Below are 23,423 nucleotides of genomic sequence, written 5' to 3'. Positions count from 1 at the left end.
TGTCAGTTCTTCCCATCTGTTCATTATCCTTATGGTTATCTAGTCCTCTCTGCCTTGTCCTACCCAAACTTCAAATACATAGATCTTATTTGACTTGTGTTTGCCTTCCTATAAATCAAAGGACAAATATGGTAACACATATGTACACTCAGGTACGGATCTTGTCTGGAATTTTTTCTCTGTTATATGTTGTGTAACAATAATTACATATGGGTTCCAGAACTGCAACCCAGCATCTCTGTTTCCATAGGTCTCAGGTCATCGACATACCTTTTCAGAATATATCCAATGAGATATATTCAAAATACATCTCAGCTCTTGCCCATTTTCTACCTCCTCGTAACCATGTCAAGGCCCTTGTACCATTACTTCTCCTACTGTGGTGAGAGTTTGCCACTTTGTTTATTGGCCTTAGATTTTAGTATTTAAACTCCCTTTTTTCTTTTAGTAAACCAGAATCTTTTTTTATTAAATTGCGGTAACATTGGTTTATGACACTATGTAAATTTCATGTGTACAATATTATTATATTTCAACTTCCGTATACACTACAGCGTGCTCACCACCAAAAGTTTAGTTTCTATCCATCACCAAGCAGTTGACCACCTTTATCCATTTTGCCCTCCCTCCACCCTACTTCCCCACTGGTAATCACTACTCATATAGCCCATATAGTTCCTTTTATTTGTGTGTTTATCTTTATTTGGTTTGGTTTATTCCTTTATTTTGTGTTTTTTTTAATTCCACATATGTGATATAATACAGTATTTGTCTTTCTCTGACTTATTTCTCTCAGCATAATACCTTCCATCCATGTTGTTGCAAATGGCAAGATTTCATCTTTTTTATGTCTCAGTAGTATTTCATAGTGTATATATACCACATCTCCTTTATACATTCATCCATTGATGGGCACTTAGGTTGCTTCCGTATCTTGGCAATTGTAAATTCAGCTATGAACTCAGGGGTACAATATTTTTAATTTATGTTTTTATACTCTTTGGATAAATACCCAGAAGTTGAATAGCTGGATCAGATTCTGGTTCTATTCTTAATATAAAACAGAACTCTCCATACTGTTTTCCGTACTGTAAATTGGCTGCACCAATTTACATTCCCACAAATAGTGCATGAGGGTTCACTTTCCTCTACATCCTCTCTTCTTATTTCTTGCCTTTTTGATAACAAATCATTGTGGTTTTGATTTGCATTTCCTTAATAATTAGTGATGAACATCTTTTCATGTACCTGTTGTCTATCTGAAAATAACTCTGGAAAGATGACCATCTAGCTCCTCTTGCCTATTTTTTAAATTGGGTTGTTTGGTTTTTTGTTGTTGAGTTTTATGAGTATTTAATATATGTTTTGTATCAGCCCCTTATCAGATACATGATTTGCAAATATCTTCTCCAGCTTGGTAAGTTGTCTTTTCATTTTGCTGATGGCTTCCTTTGCCATGCAGAGCTTTTTAGTTTGGTGTAGTCCCATTTCTTTATTTTTGCTTTTGTCCACATTGCTTGAAGAGTCATATCTAGAAACACATTGCTAGGACTGATGTCAAAGAGCATACTGCCTTTGTTTCTTCTAGGAATTTTAATGGTATTAGGAAACTGGATAGGCACGTGTAAGGCCAAAGTCCTTTTTAACAGAATTCCCTATAGGGTTTGGTATGCAACTGAGAAAAGAAGATAGTTTAATAGAGGTCCCAGGACTATATAGTAATTGGTGGCATTTTTTGTTTAATTTTTTTCTAATGATTTTCTAGCAGTTCCAAAGGTTATAACAAACACTGTAATTTTGCTAAGACACAAATAAAAAGAGTAAACTCTAAAGTCACACAGGATGAGTGAGTTTAGCCAGCTGCCCAGTGTGTATCTTGCAGTGTGGCTATGTTGTTCTTCTCATCATCACAGCCGCACAGCCTACTTATTGGATAACTATTACCATGGTCACTTTACATGTAAGGGAACTGGACAAATTTTATGCCCAAGTGTTATTTTTGAACTTTAGAACTAGGTATAGACTCCTCAAACATCAAGAATCTGATATATAAATATGTCTCTAAAAATGACTATAAGGATCTTCAGGTGTTCAAAGAGAGGAGACACTGTGTGTGTAGAATAAAACACAGATCCTGAAAACCATATACTACAAATATGTGGTTTAGTAAATTATTATAAGGTGAACATGCTTGTAAGTATCATCCAGGTCAAGAAATAAAACTCTGCCACCCAGGGCATAAATACTTATATATGCCCCATTCGTTTAGGAAATCATTATCCTAACTTCTATAGTTATCCTCTCCCTGCTATTTTCCCCTCATAGTTCCATCACCCAAATGTGCATCCCTAGCACAGCCGTTTGGTTTCCCCCATTTTTTAAATGTACTGTATTTTTTAAGTCTCTTAAGTTTCCCTTCTATTATCTTTCACACCCCACTGTTTATTTGTTAGAGAAGGAAATGGCAACCCATTCCAGTTTTCTTGCCTGGAAAATCCCATGGTCAGAGGAATCTAGTGGGCTGCAGTCCTTGAAGCTGCAGAATCATAAAACAGTTGTAGAAAAACTTGCACCTTCCAACCCAAAGAGTTTCCCACAGTCTAGACCCTGCCAATATATTACTTATGATACAGCTCTACATGCCCTCCACCCACCAGTTTTTTTTTTCCAAATTGGCAACTGGATCCAGAGAGTGGATCAGACTGAGACTGCATTCCTCTGGCAAGACTGTAAGAGACATATAATGTCTAGTCATCACTTTTCTGATTCAAGGAGGCTATATCCATTGTGGTTCAGTTGCTCAGTCGTATTTGACTCTTTGCCAGCCCATGGGCTACAGCACGCCTCCCTGTCCTTCACCATTTCCCGGAGCTTGCTCAAACTCAACTGCATTGAGTCAGTGATGCCATCCAACCATCTCGTCCTCTGTTGTCCCCTTCTCCTCCTGCCTTCGTTCTTCCCCAAATCAGAGTCTTTTCCAATGAGTCAGCTCTTCCCATCAGGTGGCCAAAGTATTAGAGCTTCAGCTTCTGCATCAGTCCATCTAATGAATATTCAGGGTTGATTTCCTTTGTTCTCCTTGCAGTCCAAGAGACTCTCAGAACACCACAGTTCAAAAGCATCAATTCTTTGGCACTCAGCCTTCTTTATGGTCCAACTCTCACATCTGTCCAATGAGACTACTGGAAAAACCGTAGCTTTAACTGGACGGACCTTTGTCGACAGAGTAATGTCTCTGCTTTTTAATACATTGTCTGGGCATAGCTTTTCATCCAAGGAACAAGTGTCTTTTTTAAGTTCATGGCTGCAGTCACCATCTGCAGTGATTTTGGAGCTCAAGAAAATAAAGTCTTTTACTGTTTCCATTGTTTCCCCATCTATATGCCATGAAGTGATGGGACCGGATGCCATGATCTTAGTTTTCTGAATGTTGAGTTTTAAGCCAGTTTTTCACTCTTCTCTTTCACCTTCATCAAGAAGCTCTTTAGTTCCTCTTTGCTTTCTGCCATAAGGTTGGTGTCATCTACATATCTGAGGTTATTGATATTTCTCCTGGCAATCTTGATTCCAGCTTGTGATTCATCCAGCCCAGCATTGAATATTCATTAATTCATTGAAAATTATGAAATAGCAATATTCTTATTCTCATTTCTTTTTCATTTATTAATTGGAATATTTTACAGAGACATTTCCCCTTATCTATTATTTGGATACCTAGTAGAACCATTCATATAGAAAATCCAGAACAGATATTTGATTATTTGCCTTTATTTACAAACTTTGAAGATAATGAATTAGTTCCTTATTATTTCCCAAAGATGAGCAATTCTTTTTCTGTTTTAATATCATTAGGAATGCAGGGACTTAAACATATTTGATGATATTCAATTTATTGCAATTATCATCATGACGAAGCTGAGATTTTCTCATCCTTAGCCAGTGGAAGCATCATAAAGTTATCTCCTTTAGCCATGACTCTCGTAGTCTGTGATAGCTTCTTTGCTACCTAGCATGAATGATTTTCCATACACATTTTGTGTATTTTTCTACTGCAGACATGGATTCAACTATTTCTTTAAGAAGCCCTGGTTTCTTTTAGAGAAGTGGTATTTCAGGACCACAACCTGGGTTGGTCACTGTTTATAAGTCTTTCCATTGGACAGGACTTGTTGTGAGGGGTGTGTGTGTGGGAGTGGGGCTGGTATATATGCATATGTATAACTAAAACTAACCTTATGAATTTATATTGATATTTCCAATTCAAGACTGCAAATCATTTAGCCTAACCTTTCCTCTGTTGTTGTTTTGGTCAGTTGTTAAGTCATTTCGGACTCTTTGCAATCCCATGAACTGCAGGACACCAGGCTTCCCTATCCTTCACTACCTCCCAGTTTGCTAAAACTCATGTCCATTGAGTTGGTGATGCCATCCAACCATCTTATTCTCTGTCATCCCCTTCTCCTCCTGCCCTCAATCTTTCCCAGCATCAGGATCTTTTCCAAAGAGTTGGATCTTCCCATCAGGTGGCCACAGTATTGAAGCTTTAGCTTCAGCATCAGTCCTTCCAATGAATATTCAGGGTTGATTTCCTTTAGGATTGACTGATTTGATCTCCTTTCTGTCCAGGAACTCTCAAGAGTCTTCTCCAGCACCACAGTTCAAAAGCATCAATTCTTTGATGCTCAACCTTCTTTATGGTCCAACTCTCACATCCATTACATGACTACTGGGAAAGCCATAGCTTTGACTATATGGACCTTTGTCAGCAAAGTGATGTTTCTGCTTTTTAATATGGTGTCTAAATTTGTCATAGCTTCTCTTCCAAGTAGCAAGTATCATTTAATTTCTGACTGCAGTCACTGTTCACAGTGATTTTGGAGCCCAAGAAAATAAAATCTGCCACTCTTTCCATTTTTTCCCCATCTACTTGCCATGAAGTGATGGGACTGGATGCCATGATCTTATTTTTTTGGGGATATTGAGTTTTCTCTGTTACATACATCTATATCTTTTTTCAACACCAATAATCCTGATTTTCAAGGTTACAAGATGATAGAATTAGTATATTTAATAATCATTTATTTGTTTTATCCCATGTTACAAATACAACAGCCTTGGAATGACAGCGCTAATACCTACATCAGCTTGTTACCATAACTATTTTTTTTAATTTTGTGTATGCTCTTTCCAGTCTTCCCTATTTTAAAAAAGTTAAAATTATCATACTATATCTACTTGGAACATGTAGCCCTTAGACTCTGTACACTCTACCTTTTAGATCATTGGTAATTGTATATTTAATTCTCATCACCAGTCCTTAGATTGGTATCAAACATCTTAATTGTCAGAAAAATATTCTATTATAGATTCCTCAAGAAGGGCTTATAGGAACAAAATCCCTTAAGTTACTACATGTTGATAATAGTTTATCTATGTCCTTTATACCTGAAAGACGGTTTTGTTAGGTATAAAATCCTTGACTCACAATTTTGTTTCTTGGGCATCTTAAATGTTATTTAATTTTCTTGTGGCATAAAGTGTTGCTGTAGAAAAGTCTGATGAGAATGTGTAATTTTTTCTCTTATAAGTCACAGGCTTTTTTCTTCTGGATGTCCAAAGGAAGTTTTTTAGTTTTCATTAAAGTCTAGTAATTTTATTATAAGTATGTCTTGACATTGGTTGTTCTGGGTCAAGATTTCACATTCACAGTATACTCCTCCAAAATAAATATTAAAATCATTTTTTTTAACTGAAAGTTTTTAGCAATTTTTGTTTCCTTGCTTTGGTTTTCTTCTTAAGGAACTCACATTATCCATATATTGAATCTTTTCTTCACTATTTGTCACTTTCTCTTGAGTCCTTTTTATAGCTCCATTTAGATTTGTTAATTGATTTGATTTTTTTAAAATTTCTGTCTTTTTCACTTTCTGTTTCTCTTAAGGTGTTGTCTGTTGTTTACTTTTTTTGTCTTTGGCTAGTTTAGTATTCACTTCTGAAATGATTTTGTTATTTTATTTTAGATTCTTTTCCGGGTTCTTTCACTTCACTTCTGAGTTTTTCTAATCCAGATTTCTGTTGTTATTTTGTATCTTGTATCATTCTTAACATCTTTTTGCTTGCTTTGAAATAACAGGTTTATGGTTATGATATGTTTCTTGGGCATGTTTTTCTGGTATACTTTTACTGCTCGCAGCAATATTTCTGTCTCTCTTTCATGCATGCATAGTTTGTTTAGCTTTGTCTGGGATTTTACCTCAGTACTTTTCTGCTGCTCATTTTTCAGTGAAATTACTTCTTCTTAATTTTTAAAATGAAAGTGGGTGTTGGGGAAGCTTTTGTAATTTCACAGATCTCCCTCTTCTGCTGTTTATATGTACTGTTAACAGTTGTAGCACTTATTTTCTAAGATTTCCTGACTCTATTTCCTTCTTCCACTTCAGTTTGAACTTTCTCTTTTATTTGCCTCCTTTGTCCTTATCCTGTTTAATTTTGACTCAGCCCAGCAGTTTCTTCTCCAAGAAGGATTCAGTTCTTACCAGAGCCTGGTGAGGCAGTTTGAAAATTCATAGGTGCTAGACTGGTCCCCTTCAGACCTTTTTACTCCGGGTCTCATGCACTCATCTGGTATCAGAGAAGGCAAAACTCCCACTTTCAACTGCACTCAGGGTGCCTTCAGAGAGTCCACTGAATATTGATTGGCTATTTTGGGGCCCAGGTCTGTCAGATGAGATGCCCTGACACTTCCTTCTTCCTCTCACATAGACATGGACACCATGTAGTCTTGTGGTTGTTGGCGGTTTATCCCCACCAACTTCTTTTGGGACTTATGGGGCTACCTTGTTATGTAGCTTTATTATAAATGTTGTCTATGGAATTTTGGTCTTATTTTTACTTTCTTTTTATGTGAGGATTCAGAGAGATTGAATACCTATGCTGTCTCCGCCTACGTATTTTCCAATAATCAACTTTGTATGTGTGTTTAATATTAATTATATTTATCTCTGTATCACAAAAGGCTATATGCCCTGATATAATCACTCACCTGTTACTTCTATCATCTAAGTTTTTATGTTTGCCTTTAGTTTATCTCATTTTTTACCAGCTGAGCCACTAGGGGCTCAGATGGTAGAGAATCTGCCTGTAATTCAGGAGACCTGGGTGCAACCTCTAGGTTGGGAAGATCCTCTGGAGAAGGAAATGGCTACCCACTCCAGTATTCAGGCCTGGAGAATTCCATGAACAGAGGAGCCTGGAAGACTACAGTCCATGGGGTCGCAAAGAGTTGGACATGACTGAGTGACTTTCACTTTTACTTTTCACTTTTACTTATCTCATTTTTACTATCATTTTCCTTAACTGTGTTTCTAACATGGAGAGTTTCTATACTTTATTGTATGATAGGCATTAGATTCTACTAGGTTGCAGAAAGTAAACAGATGGTTACTATGTGTTCATTACCCTGTCTTTGCCTTGTGAATCAGAATTCCCAATCTATGACTGTTTATATAATGAAAGACCTGGGCTTCATAAATGGTGGAGATACATTATATAATTTTTATAGATTTTTTTAAAATCTAAGCAAGACATCCACATAAGGTAAAACTGAAATATCAAAAGCTATATGTCTGTCATTCATTCACTTGAACTATCAGGAAAGGAGAGTATCCAAGCCAAAGAAATAGGAGCAGATTTTTTTTCTCTGAAAATAACTGTACCATAGTCAGAGTTGGCCAAGGAGAGACAAATATGTATGGCTATTTGCAACTTTATAGATTATAGAAATAATACTTCTGTCTTACCTTTTCCAATGGAAAATTTAGTGTTAAAATATTTCTAATGCCTCAAGACAGCTAATCTACATTTAGAGATTGAACTATTATCCCGAAAATATTTTAAATAGGTCTTTTTAGTTTTAATCTTTGTAATTTGGGCTGAATTGTACCATAACTTACAAAAGATTTAACCCAAAACACAAGAAATACTAAAATGCCAAGTTCTCCAGCAAAACTGAAAATATTATTCCTTGAATATTCATGGAGTGTATGGAGTCTCTTTTATATTCTGGGAATATAAAAAAGTGAAGATCCTACCCCTGTTTTCAAGGAAAGAAGACAGCTATCTTTATATAATGAATTGTTCCCAAATGCTAATCAGCATGCAAGTGTCAGAATTTGGGGCAAGTTTTTAACCATTTTTTGATGAAAAATGGCAAAAGATAGACCATATAGTAAATTTTTATAAATCTAAATTTATTTAATTTAAAAGACTGTTCTAAGATTATATCCTTAATACTTTCTCCTGCCAAATATCCTTTTGTTCAAGAAATTATAATGATAGTAAATTATAGGATATTTTTTACTGTGCTTACTTAAATAATAAAAGTCAGTAACACTGTTTAATTTCCAGAAACTTTAGATTTTAATGATCTGAACACTCAACTCTTGAAACCTGAGTCATTATAATAATAGGTGCTATTACAACAATATGAACTATGCATTATATAGCATTAACTAATTGTATGGTGAATTAAAATGATTGTTTAAGTTATAAAGAAATCAAGTTTATTTTTAATTTATAGTAATATTATTTTTATTTTAATAAATATGTTGCAAAATATTTTCTTCATGTTTCCTTTATCACTTCCTGGTTCTGGGTCTGAGTTAGTATATACTTTAAAAGAAAATTTGTTTGCACTGAATAGAAGTAGCACATTGTTTTAAAGATTTCTTACAGTTAAGTAAAATAAAGATCTAAACATATAAATGGCCAAAGATGAGAAACTCAACAAGCAAAAAAATAGCTGCTATAGATACAGGTTTCCCTGGTGGCTCATACGGTAAAGACTTTGCCTGCGGTGCGGGAGACCAGGTTCAATCCCTGGGTCAGGAAGGTCCCCTGGAGAAGGAAATGGCACCCACTCCAGTATTCTTGCCTGGGAAATCCCATGGACAGAGGAGCCTGTTGGGCTATAGTCCATGGGATCTCAAACATGGAAAAGGCGTGCAACTTCACTGGTAATAATGTAAATTAAAATAAGGCAGGTAGGTTGGTAGATATTTAAGGAATGAGCATTCTCAAATCCTATTGTTGGAAGAAAAAACTGATACAAACTTCCTTTAAACTACTTGGCAATATTTATCGAGTCTTAACAATATAGAAATCCTTAAAAACCATTAATCTTATTTCTAAAAACCTTTCCTGAGAAAATATTGGAGTCTCAGTTAAATTATTATGAACATGGACATTTGTTGCAATGTTGCCAACAATTAGAAGTCACATAAATGTCCATAGCAAAATGTTTTTAAAATTCTAATAATTTACATATTAGAATATTATACAATCATGAAAAATCATTTTGAATAATATTTAATAATGTGTGAACATGTTAGAAGGGAACAAAATTCCATATAATAGAGTAATAAATTTGTTTTATATAAGAAAAATATATGAGCATATAATAAAAAATGTTTTCAGTGGTTCTTTCTGAGCAACAGAATTATATATGCTTTCTTTTTTTTATTTACTGTATTTCCGAGACCTCCAACAAGAACGTGTTACTTTAATATTTTTTAAAAGATTATTATAGAAAAATCCTGTCCTTTTAAAAAAGGAAATTATAGAATGTAACAGGTTTAGTTTCTGCCTCTGAAGATGAACCTTTTTAAACTAGGCCATGAGTTTAAACCAGAAGCCTAGATATAAGAAGTGTAATTCTTTGTTGGGGACAAATTTTCTTGTTAGTTTCTCTTTGCTGTCTCATCTGTAAAAACACATACTGCCACTCTATGTTACAAGGGTGAAGAGAGAAGTAAGAGAAAATTACTAAAATAAAATATCTGTAGCTCTTTATTAATAGGAAAATAGGTACTTTGATGCCATTACTGCAGTATAGGCTACTGTTTCGGTTTTCTGTAAGGATTACCAAAAAGCATGTAAAGTACTTACAGAATCAGAGAGAGAAAAAAAGAAGTGTGTAAATACAAACCATGATCCTTCTGGCATCACTTCTATTTGTATGTGTTGCAGTATAACCTTGAATATTTGGATGCAAGTCATAACCATGTGATAACCCTTGAAGGATTTAGAGGTCTGATGAAACTTAAGCACTTAGACTTGAGCTGGAATCAATTGAAAAAATCTGGCGATGAAATAAATATGTTATGCAAACATACCACAAGCCTTCTCACTCTTGATATTCGACATAATCCATGGCAAAAGGTATGTAAAAGACATGTTTATAAAAAACAAACAATCATTTTTATTTCAAAGCTGTTTTCTCACTATTATTCAATAATACCCAGAAGCAAACTGTCTTTGTCTCAGTAGAATTCCTTGAAGTATTTCATAAGTTGAATATAATGTATTGATCAAGTGAATCAAATGTTATTATAGAAAAGTCTTTAATTTCACATCAGATCTTTTTGCAGCCTCTAATAGTTTGAGAGTATTGTGGTCTTAAGAGCCTCAGATGTCATTGCCATCTGAAAACCTTTAGAGAAGTTTTATAATGCAGTATGTATAGCTCAGTGTGCTAGAATCTGACTGTAGTGAGGCACAGGAACCAAGAATAATAGAATATTATACTATGAGAGAAACATACTGTTAAGGGGGGAACACATTTGTCACATTCTCTGATAAACCTAAATTATAAAGTCTTATTTATGTTCTGTTATAAAAGGAAATTTGAGCACTGTTTTTTCTCGTCACATATTTAGATTCATGCTAAGAAATTTCAATATTCAATGATTATATTGAAGAATATCTCTAAGTATTTAAAATAAGCCCCAAGTTTATAATTTCAAGAATACATCTTTTCTTGCTTTTCAAAAATGTATATAGACCGTGTTCAACATTTTAAAAAGGGACTAAAGCATGATTGCTTCTATCACATTGGCCATATTACTATGTTTATCCTGTTGTATTTCTCCTTTTTCAGCCCATAAAATTGAAGCATATTTTTCTTTTACCAAATCAGACTTCCTGAATGATCATAGTAGAGCTATAGCCCTGCTGCCAAATTAAATGTCAAGAGCTGAAGATCTGTATTGGCTCACCCAATTGGCTGAGTAGCTAACTGCTGATCTAGATAAACAGGAGGCACTGCAGTTCTTTGAACACTTCTCATCACTGTCACTTTTCAACAGCTAGTGGGATTTCCTCCCTTCACAACAATAGAAGTATCTAGCTTCAAACAAAGCAGATTAATTCTTAAATATAATTTAATATCAATTATTATTTGAAGAATTAAGTTAAGCCTTTATTTTTAGACATATATAATAAAGTAGGAGGTGCATAATTTGAATTATGTGGGAAGGAATGAAGAAAAACTCCTTTCTGTGTCATAACATTATGTAATATTTTGTAAAAATTACCTTTCGTTATTTTTCCCAAGCCAGCCACATTAAGGCTGAGTGTTATTGGCAGATTAAAGACTCTTACTCATTTAGATGGAGTCCTCATTTCTGAAGAAGAAGCAACAGCAGCTATGAAATTTATTTCTGGAACAAAGATTACTCAGGTTGGCTTTTACTGTTTAATATTTCTTGTTCTATTTAGAATATACAAATAATATTTCCCATACTCTTATTTCATTATTGAGATTTTGTATTCTCTCTTAGCATGCTAATAAAAAAGTTCATCTATAGCAATCATATCACTTGAAAATTTTTTTCTGCTTAAATGTATCCTATTAAAATACCAAGTGGTTGTATGGAGTCTCATCCCTGGACACTACCCCAAGAATACCTCTAGGGTAACTGTTTTTTTCCTAGTCAACCTGAACTCACCCGAGTCCTTTCTAGAGCCTTCATGAAAATAAGCAACTTTCTGTGGATAAGGTAAGCCTAGAGACCTTGAGAAAGCATTTAGTGACTTATTTACCTAGTATTGATATTATATGTGTCTGGCTGAAAAAAACAAAGCCTATTAACTTGGGGAAGGGGAAATACCTGTATTATCCAGATTAAGAATGCTACTTTAACTAAAGTTGCTTCAATATCCTTAATATCTCCACTCTAGTCATCTAGGTATTTACTTTCTGTAGAATATTTGAATGTTAATTCCTTAATGTAATGTTTAATTTTGGATCTATCTAAAGTGAAGGAAAGAAACTCTTTTGTTGATCGAAATATCACTGACTCCTAAAGAAGACTTGGGGATTTACCCTACCAGAAATCAAAACTTGCTAAAATCCAGTGTGGATTTGGCAGAGTTAGACAAATAGACCAACACAACAGAATATAAAGACCCAGTGTAGACCCACACATACATGGAAAAGTGATAAATCACAGAGCTGACGGTATAGATTAGGGAGTCTAGTCAATAAAAGGTACTGGGATAACTGCATTAAGGTTTCACTGCAAAACACAAAACCAAAATATTTTAGAAGAAAAGATCAGAAATTATCATTATAACCTTGAATTAGGGAAGAATTTATTATGTAAGAAATAAAGAGCATAAACTATAAAAGATTGGATTTGTCTATCTTAAAATTAATACATCTAATCCTCAAACAGTAGAAAGTCAAAAGACAAGCTATATAATGGGAAAAGAAATTTGCAACATATCTAATTGACAAAATTAGATAAAATTAGATTAAAATTAGACAAAATTCTTTATATATCCAAAATATATTAGGAAAAAGACAACCAATCAAACAGAAAAATGAGCAAAAGATTTAAATAGACACTTCACTGGAGAGGAAATCAGAACAGCCAAACAACTTAGGAAAAGATGCTCTACCACATTAATACTCAAGATAATAAACATTAAAACTTTAATGATCTACCAATTTATGGCCACTATTGGGAAAAAAAAAAACACTCTTGACAATACCAAGTTTTAGCAAAGATTTGAAGTAAAAGTTATTACAATTGGTGTAACCACTTTGGAATACAAATTGACCCTATCTAGTAAAGTTGAATATATACATACCCTAAACCCAGCAAGTTATATACTCCAAAGAAACTCTTGCATATGTGTACCAAGAGTCATACACAAGAGTATTCATAACAGCAATGTTTATAATAGCAAAAAAACCCTGAAATCAGCTCAGTGTTCATTGACTCTGATAAGGAAATACTATATAACAATGACATATGAATAAACTACAGGTACAGGCAGAAGTGTAGATGAATCTCATAGATACAATGTTGAGCAAAAAAGCAAGTTACAGAAGAATACAAACATTATTCAATTTTCACAAAGTTCAAATATGTGTAAGACTAACTAATATTTTATTTATGGATAAAAACATAGGTCTATAAAGAAAACAAGTAGTGGTAGATAAAATTTTGAGATTATTTGATTGCTTCTTAACAGGACTGACTGATTCACTTGAGTGATGGCTTCTGAGCAGCAGAGAAAAAAGATTAGGATGGGAGACACAGGGAGCTTCTGGGGTATTAGGAATATTCTAGCTCTTAAACTGGTTTCATGGATGAATTACATGGTGTTTGTATTATAATAATCCTTTCACAGTTTTATAAATATTATTTTATTATGGTTAAATGACTGACAAAACAAAAACTGAGTGAGATATATGATTTAAAGTGTATCAAGTTACTGAAAACACTTTAAGACATAGAAAGTGTCATATTTTAAAATCACTCATTGGATCGGCCGCCTGAGAGACAGTGCTTCTAACTGTGTATACATGGGCCTCTCTGTCCTAGTTCCTTATTCATCATGTGTTTTTCTGTTTTATTAGTTATCTCTCTTACGGCATTCTAGTACTAAAGAAGAGAGACCACGGATTCTCAGCACATGGCCTTCTGCCAAAATTCTGACACAGACTTCAAAGTTAGGACCACATTCACATATGAGTGGAAATTGGTACTTGAAGGTAAAAGCAATTCTATTAATAAACTTAATGTAAAAATCTTAAGTTCAGTTGATTTTAGTCAGCTTTGCCCCTTATGTCATAAAGAGGGTACAGATAGGTAATGGGCAGAAAACTGGGAGAGACAAATTAAAATTGGAAGAGAAGTCAAGTTGTGACTGGCTATGTCACAGGGCTAGACATCAGGACTAGGCCTCAATGTTCCAGATGTTCAAGCTGGATTTGGAAAAGGCAGAGGCACCAGAGATCAAATTGCCAACATCCATTGGATCATAGAAAAAGCTAGAGAGTTCAAGAAAAACATCTACTTTTGCTTTATTGACTATGCCAAAGCCTTTGACTATGTGAATCACAACAAACTGTGGAAAATTCTTAAAAAGGTGGGAATACCAGACCACATGACCTGCCTCCTGAGAAATATGTATGCAGGTCAAGAAGCAACAGTTAGAACTGGATATGGAACAACTGACTGATTCCAGATTGGGAAAGGAGTATGTCAAGGCTGTATATTGTCACCCTGCGTATTTAACTTGTATGCAGAGTGCATCATGTGAAATGCTGGGCTGAATGAAGAAAAAATTGGAATCAAGATTGCCAGGAGAAATATCAGTAACCTCAGATATGTAGATGACACCACGCTATGGCAGAAAGCAAAGAGGAACTAAAGAGAGCCTCCTGATGAAAGTGGAGTGAAAGGGGAGTGAAAAAGATGGCCTAAAACTCAACATTCAAAAAACTAAGATCATGGCATCTGGTCCCATCACTTCATGGCAAATAGATGGGGTAACAATGGAAACAGTGACAGACTTTATTTTCTTGGGCTCCAAAATCACTGTAGATGGTGACTGCAGCCATGAGATTAAAAGACACTTGTTCCCTGGAAGAAAAGCTATGACCAACCTAGAAAGCATATTGAAAAGCAGAAAAATCACTTTGTCGACAAGGGTCCATCTAGTCAAACTATGGTATTTCCAGTAGTCATGTATGGATGTGAGAGTTGGACTATAAAGAAAGCTGAGCACCGAAGAATTGATGCTTTTGAACTGTGGTGTTGGAGAAGACTCTTGAGAGTCCCTTGGACTGCAAGGAGATCCAACCAGTCAGTCCTAAAGGAAAATCAGTTCTGAATATTCATTGGAAGGACTGATGCTGAAGCTGAAACTCCAATACTTTGGCCACCTGATTCAAAGAACTGACTCGTTAGAGAAGACCCTGAAGCTGGGAAAGATTGAAGGCAGGAGGAGAAGGGGATGACAGAGGATGAGATGGCTGGATGGCATCACCAACTCGATGGATATGAGTTTGAGCAAGCTCCAGGAGTTGACGATGGACAGGGAAGCCTGGCGTGCTGCAGTCCATGGAGTCACAAAAAGTCGGACATGACTGAGTGGCTGAACTGAACTGAGACCTCAACAGTGGTCACTCTAGCACAGGAATTTAGGATAAAGGTACACTACAAAACCAATGGGTAGATTCTGATAATATATCAAAATAAACAAGAGGACTTTAAAGCTCAGAGCCAGAGACCAAGTCAAAAGTTTGGATGGTAAGGTAAAAAGAATCAGGAATCCTGGCAAGGGAATAGAGGAACTGGTCAGAATTCACCCAAAGCTAAGGGAAAATGTTATGGATCACCCACAGCTTCTTGCTTCATAAAGCAACATGTAACCTCTTGCCAAAGGTAGAAACTGAGTTAACAGAATCTGACCATTGAAAATGGAAGATATTAGTGCCATTGTTTTTATTACAGGATACAGAGATATTTAGCTGTGATGCTGGCTCAGTTATAGTCTTAGCTGACCCTATGGGCAGTTCTGGAATTACAGTGGCCCTTTAAATCTGTCCTCAGTTGGGCTGAGAAAGCCAGGTCTTTCTTTGCCAGGCCTTTCTTTCCCTTCATCATTGGGTAGGCGCCAACCTGGGAAGGGGGCATGACCTTGAGCAAGGCAGCTGTCTGCAGCTGATGCTGTCCCTGAAGGGAATGACAGTTGAAGGCTTTCTGCCAATAGCATTTCCAGCAGCTGAGACAAGGCCTTCAGTACTGGGAAGCTGACTGGCACAGCTCAGTTCCTACAAAACCATGTAAGTCCCTCTTTGAGTTATAATCTCAAAAAATAATCAGAATTTTACTTTTCCGTAAATTAAGAGCTTTGCCATGTCTTTAGTTCCTAAAGGATTTTTTTTCATGTTACCACATTTGAATTATTTCATTAGCCTTTTTATCTTATAACATTGAATTCTGACATGATTCAGAAATAACATATAAAGTGAATCATTCTACAGATAACTGCCTTAAATTTAGATGGGCAACATCTTTTTGAAATCACAAATTTAGAAAAATTGGAAAATTTGAAATGGGCTTCATTCAGCAACAATAATCTCACTAAAATGGAAGGCTTGGAATCTTGTGTTAACTTGGAAGAGCTCACATTAGATGGAAACTGCATCTCAAAGATAGAAGGTAAGATGTTAGATAATCCTAGAGTCTTAAAATATGAATGTCTAATTAGGAAGAGTAAAAAGTGAGTAACACTGATGAAGGAATTTCTGAAGAGGAAGATCTTCCAAGAAGTCCCAAGAAGGTTTGGAGTAGAATATTCTGTCAACTCACTTCAGCCGTGTCCAACTTTTTGTGACCCTATGAACTGTAGCCCGACAGGCTCCTCTGTCCATGGGATTCTCCAGGTCAAGAATACTGGAGTGGGTTGTCATGTTTTCCCTCCTCCAGGGGATTCTCCTCACCCTGGGCTAGAACCTGTATCTCTTATGTCTCCTGCATTGGCAGGCAGGTTCTTTACCGCTAGTGCCACCTGTTAAGCCCAGAGTATTCTAAACACCTCTTAGTGGAATCTGTGGTTGGTTACTATATATAATGAGCCCAACTAGCTGATTTTCATTTCCTCTGCCTTCCCTCCCATCTTTGAACCCATGTTTACCATCTATTACCAAACCTAGCATGTAACAAACTAGGCAGAAGTCAAGATCTATACCATCGTGTATATATTAATAAATGAATGAATGAGGTATACTTTTGAAAAAGATAAGTACACATACACAAACACACACACACACATCAGCATACTTATTTAGGTATAGGATATTTCTGGATGTGCATTTTGGTAACAGGGTTGTCATTGAGAGAAGGTAAAAATTGAAAACCAAAGCCTGGGAAAGAGACTTAATTTATTTGCTTTTGAGTTGTTTTTTAGCATGTATGTGTACTACCTTTTTCATAAAATAGAAATTTTTACTTTAAAAAATTACATATGAAAAGCAAGTATTAATTATCTTTAAAAATAGAATGTTTAACAGTCATTATACTTTATTTTAATGGTGATTAACAATAGTTTATAAAAAAGTGCTTGATCATAGGAATCACTTAAGATACTAATCAAATATATGTACAGATTCACAGGCCTCTCTTCTATAGATTTCAGCTGAGTAAGAGGGTAGAGAGGTTTAGCTCAGGCATCTGTGTTTAGAACCATCACTAGTCTTCCACTCCCATACAATAGGGTGCAAATTTTGCTTTGTATATACAACTGAGAACCCATTTCCTTTTTATTCCCCGCCATATGCTCATTGAAAGGAAGAATCCTTCAACCTGTCTTTTCCCTATGCCCACTTTTCAAAGATAGCTACCCCACTAAACTTTAACAGATATTTACCTTTTTTTTTTTTTCTCCAAACACAGATAGGCCTAATATCCAATTTGAGGACTTTTGCTTTGATAGTACATCCTAACTGGCCCCAGATTGATTTACTTTCAGCATTTCATAGTCCCATGATAAAGGCTGATGTGAGAGGGGAACATGAATAAAATTTATTGAGTACTCATTTATTTATAGCCAATAGCTATAACTGATACTTTTCAAATATCACTCTATTTAATTCCATAGCCCTTAGAAGTAGATTTCGGTATATCCATTTCATGGATGAGGAAAATTAGGCTCAGAGTTTACATAATTCTACATAATTTATCTATGGTCCTAAATCTAGTAGTGTTACATTTGAAATCAGTTCTGACTCCAGAGTTCTGGTCTTTCAACTGCATCATCCTATCCACAGTTACAAAGTGTCTGCAGTACATATTATATTAATATATAGGGATTAGATTATAGTGAGCATATATAAGTCAGCATTTCTGTCTTAAAGTACTTCGAAGCATAAAAAGGTAGAATTAAAGTTCTTTTTTTTTTTTACTGGAAATGATGCCACAGTAAAGAATACTTTCCAGAGCATTATATTCTAGTTCCTTACCCTTAATGTTTTACAGCTCGGGTTGGTGATTACTTTAAGCTTTGTGTAGAGCTTTATATTATTGTGATGATGAAAACCTTAATTAATTACATCATTAAAAGGTTATTTGAAAGCTTAATTCAATATTCCTACACAGTGCTTTCCCTTAACATCTAAGAAAAATGAGTCTACTTAGAAATCCAAAATTAGAATTTAACATATTAGTTGGGACTTAATGCACATTATATTCTTCTTTAACAAAAGGAAAAACAATGATGATCAATACTATAAAGTCTGTCAAGTGACTTGAACTTAGCAAAAGAAAACAGTAAAACAACCAGCAGCTTATTTTTTAAATTAACCTTTCAGTGCTGTCTGAATCTTTTTTTGAATTTGCTTATTTTTCTAGGCATTTCCAAGCTGACTAAATTAACCCGCCTCAGCATAAATAATAATCTCCTCACTGGTTTGGAAAAGCATACTTTTGATAACATGCTTCATCTGCATTCCCTTTCTCTTGAGAACAACAGAATCACTTCACTGAGTGGTTTACAAAAAGCTTTTACACTAATTGAATTATATGTAAGCAATAACTATATTGCTCTCAATCAGGAGATCTACAATTTAAAGGTGACTATTTGGGGGCACTAATGTTTTTATTTTTCTAAATATTTTATTTATACTACAAAAGTAATACATGCTCACTATATAGAATTTGGAAAATATAGAAAACTGTAAAGAAGAAAATAAAAATCAGGAAAAACAAGGTTTGTTAAAATGTATCTGCATTCAATTTGTGTACACATACAAACATGTGAGTGTATAACCATAGTGTCCCCAAGTTGATAGCTTCACAGAAATATATTTTAGTCCACAAATAAAATAACCCAATCCCCCATTCCTTCTAACTGTGCCTTCCTTAAGTATTTCCAAGGATTGCCTAACCTGACTGGGGGATAAGATTCATTAACAATTCCTGTTCTCAGAGCAGTTCTTGATTATCTTTCACTGCTTTCTGGTTCTTATTGATAGCTTCTACCCTCTCTGGTCAGCTTTGCCCAGTTTTGCTTTCTATAATTCTCCTCAGTAAACCTCTTATATTGAGGCTACTGTATAACAGGTTTTACTGGAGGTTTTAATAAAATGGCAGTTTACTACAACAAAGAATAGGGATTTACTTCAAATGTAATGTAGGACTTCATAGTTTCTAAAGTTCAAAGGTCATTTCTTACCACTGAGACTCCCAATGGCCTCTCTCCTTTTGGTGATACCACATTGCTAGGGCTTTATCTCCTACCAAAAACTTACATCCATTTCCTATCTTTTCTTGCTTGCAAACTTATCCTCATCATATTCCCCCAATACAACTACTTCTAGAGCTGTAGAGTCAACCTAATCAACAATAGCTACATAATAAACATTTTACATTATAGATGCAGAGTAAGTAGTTTTTACCCTCTCATGTCAGGGCCCTTCCTTCACAAAAAAGGCACATCAAAATATCTTATCTAATAAGGAAGCACACTGAAGTCTGCTACTCCCTTACCAGGCAGAAGCACTTCAGTTTTATCCCTCATCAGAAGACTGTGTTTTTCATTGCTTCATTTCACTATTTTATTTGTATATGTGCGTGCTCAGTCATGTCCAGTTCTTTGAGACCCCATGGACTGTAGCACACCAGACTCCTCTGTTCATGGGGTTTCCCAGACAAGAATACCAGAGTGGGTTGCCATTTCCTCCTCCAGGGGATCTTTCCCACCCAGGGATTGAACTGGCATCTCCTGTGCCTCCTGCATTGGCAGGTGGATTCTTTTACCACTGAGCCACCTGGAAAGCCCATATTTGTATACTACATAATAGCCACATACTATTTAATAGACTGTTATTCCATAAACATAGCATATGTTTTAAACTTTGCTAAGCTCTTTACAAGTCTTTATCATGGGTAATACATTTAGCAGCAGTATCCAAAAAAGTGATTCTGATTATATAATATAGACCACTGAAATCTGCACAAAATTATACCTTTAATAGTCTGAAAGTATACTATAAATAGTACACTTCAAAAATCTCAAATCACTATGGAATGATAGAGTAATTCAAATATTGAAATTCAAGGATGATTAAACTCTTAAGGGGAAAAAACTGGTTAGAGTGAGTGTATATGTATGTCACATTAAATGTATGTATTTTTATTATGCAGGGTTTATGCAACCTGGTTATTCTGGACATGTATGGAAACATTATTGTATGGAATCAAGAAAATTACCGGTTGTTTGTAATATTTCATCTTCCAGAACTGAAAGCTTTGGATGGAATCTCAATTGTAAGTTTTTTGTTGACTCATAGCATTTGGTCCAAACTGCATATTAATATATACCCATAGGTCATAGTCATTTTGAATGTTGCTTTATCACTAGTATGTAACCCAAACTTACTATGCTTATTAAAATCTTGATTCCCCAAAGCACATTTTAGATCTGGGCTTTAATTTTTTCTCCTTTGGCCAGTTTTTAATTGTCTAAATGAGGTGGCACAGAAGAGAAGATACTGCTTACATTTACACCCACTGAATTCAATGCCTAACAAATAAAGAGCACAATTTTATGAGACAGGATAGAAAAAACTGCCCTGGAGCCCTACCATCTTCTTGGGCCTAAAACCTGCTTCCTGTTACCTGGAAAAATACAGTTAAGATTTAAGGAAAACATATTTGAACCAACGAATGGTATGTCAACATTACTAGTAAACTGTACTAGTAAAAATAACTTTTTGTACTGTGTTAAAAAATAACACAGAACATAGAATTGACTATGAAAGCAATATTTGGAAACTTGAATTCTGTAACAAGCAGGTTCATTCAAGGCTTCTGATTTCCGTGTAATAGGATAGCACAACAAATGTGTGGAGAATAAAAAGTTCCCTGTGTAACATTGCCTAGCACCTATCAGACAATAAACTCTTCAAGTTTCTAGAAAATTGAGAGATAGTTTATGATTATTTGCAACTTTGAGGTACTCTGATAAGATTACTAATTCTAACCCTGCTTTTTTCAGGACCCTCCTCAGAATGAAGAATCAAAAATATTCTCCCTTAAACATGAACAGTTCTCTAGAATGTTGCATACTGGGTTTTGTTTGGGTGTTGGTTTTCACTGAGGGTTGTTTTTGAAACAGGCATATGAAACTAGTACTGCATGTGCACCAGGGTGTTGTTGAGAATATTATCCTTCCTATCTCTCTGTGCCCTCAACCGAAGGGCCACTCGGAAAGTGCTTTTTGAAGTATAAGTGTAGAAAAAACATTTCCCCCTGAAGAAAAGTTATGGTCTCCTTGCTGACAATGAGTATTATTTAACTATTTTCCTTTTCACTTTGACAACCTTAAAGCTCAGTGCCAAATTTGTGGTTCAGTAACAGAAACCCTGTAGGACTTATGGTCTCTCTCCCTATCCCAACATTTGATCTCTTCTAACTTACATCATTCTCGATCTTCACTATTATTTACATTTTACTATTTGATTATATGTTCCTCCTGTAAGCTGCCACAAATTTTTTGTAGGATGAGGTAGGATATATGAATTAATAATGGGACATGAAGATTAGTCTGAATAACCTAGACTTTAACTGAGAGGTAATGGGAAGGCATTGAAGTTTTTGAGTAGGGAAATAACATAATTCAAAATTATATATTAGGAAATTTAACAGCAGTGTTTAGAGCAATAGACAAAAAAACCAATAGGAGACTATTAGCTTAGTCTAGATATGAGGTACTGAGAAACTGAAATGAACCAACGGGAAATAGTATTAAAAATGGAGAGTTGAAAGTTAGAAATACTAGGAAGAATCGACAGAACTTGACAACCAATTAAATTTGCAAGACGAGGAAAGGAAAGAATAAAAGAGGTCTATAAGGCTTGAGTCTATGCCAGTAAGAGATATCATAACAGAAATATTGTAGGAAGAAAGTAGTTTCAGGAATAAGATGATTAGTGTTGGACACACTAAATTTTATACGATAGTGGGTCATCTGATTGGAGATGGCAAACAGGCAGTTGAAAACACAGGACTGACTTTAGATATGGACATTTAATTTACATTTGTTTAGATTTGGAAGTAATTTAAAGAAAGTTGTCTAGTTAAAACCAAAGCATATACCATTGACGAAGGAAAGAGAGTAGAGAAAGTAAAGAAATCTAAGTGAGGCTTTAATACTTTCATTTAGTAAATGTAAAGAGGAAGAAAAGCCACCATAAGTAGATGTAGCAGGAGGTAGAAGGCAATATGATCCTAGAGTGTTTGAGAGGTAAACAGACATTGACTTTAGAAATAACATAGTCCAAAGCCTATATCTTGTGAATGAACACAAAGAACTCCAGAGAATTTAAATGCCTTATTCCAAGTGACAGGACTTTTTAATGGTAAAGCACGGACAGCTAAGTCTCACTCTGTCTCCAGGGCTCCGTGGATATATAATCATACCAGGAAGTAAGGTAATGTCACTGGAAGTTCCAGCCTTCTAATCATGGTTGATTTTCCTGGCAACCAGTCCCCATTCTCAGGGACTTTCCAAAAGTCATCTTGTTAAGATAAACTCAGGTGTGGTTGAAAGGCTTGTTAGGAATAGCAGCACGCTCCTTTCACCTGATGGTTCTGGAGCTATTTCAGGAATTGAAAACAAAAACCGCAATATTATAATAAAAGATTCCCAGATGTGAGAGTTGGAACATAAGGCTGAGCACTGAAGAATTGATGCTTTTGAACTGTGGTGTTGGAGAAGATTCTTGAGAGTCCCTTGGACTGCAAGGAGATCAAACCAGTAAATCCTTTAGGAAATCAACCCTGAATATTCATTGGAAAGACTGATGCTGAAGCCGAAGCTCCAATGCTTCGGTCACCTGATGCAAAGATCTGACTCATTGGAAAAGACCCTGAAGGCAGGAGAAGAAGGTAATGAGAAGATGAGATGGCTGGATGGCATCACTAAGTCAATGAACATGACTTTGAGCAAGCTCCAGGAGATGATGAAGGACAGGGAAGCCTGGCGTGCTGCAGTCCATGGGGTTGCAAAGAGTCGGACATGACTGAGTGGCTGAACAACAACATGGCTCTAATACAGGGAATTACAAGAGTTTCAGGAGCTATGTGCCAGGAACAGGAGACGAAGACCAAATGTATATTTCTTATTATAAATAACAATATCACAGCTCATGCCCTTGTCTTTTTACAGCAAAATGATCATAAATTCAAAAGATTTTGGAATATTGCTCTAATCCCATTCAGTTATTATACAGTCCATAATCATGGAAATGTCTCCCAGGGTGAGGCTACTCAGATTTACAGCTT

General features: G+C 35.4%; 1 protein-coding gene across 1 annotated transcript in view; it reads left to right on the top strand.

The window, feature by feature from the left end:
• LRRC9 (leucine rich repeat containing 9) overlaps window positions 1-23,423 on the top strand; it is a 104,179-nt gene that overhangs the window by 51,320 nt on the left and 29,436 nt on the right. The window contains exons 17-22 of the mRNA XM_061158365.1: window positions 10,027-10,218; window positions 11,393-11,518; window positions 13,709-13,843; window positions 16,124-16,301; window positions 18,489-18,709; window positions 20,283-20,405. Of these exons, the coding sequence (XP_061014348.1) occupies window positions 10,027-10,218; window positions 11,393-11,518; window positions 13,709-13,843; window positions 16,124-16,301; window positions 18,489-18,709; window positions 20,283-20,405 (975 nt within the window). The remainder of the gene's footprint in view (window positions 1-10,026; window positions 10,219-11,392; window positions 11,519-13,708; window positions 13,844-16,123; window positions 16,302-18,488; window positions 18,710-20,282; window positions 20,406-23,423) is intronic.

Source organism: Dama dama, chromosome 12, assembly GCF_033118175.1.
Source record: "Dama dama isolate Ldn47 chromosome 12, ASM3311817v1, whole genome shotgun sequence".
NCBI lineage: Eukaryota > Metazoa > Chordata > Mammalia > Artiodactyla > Cervidae > Dama > Dama dama.
This window is presented reverse-complemented; position numbering and strand designations above follow the sequence as displayed.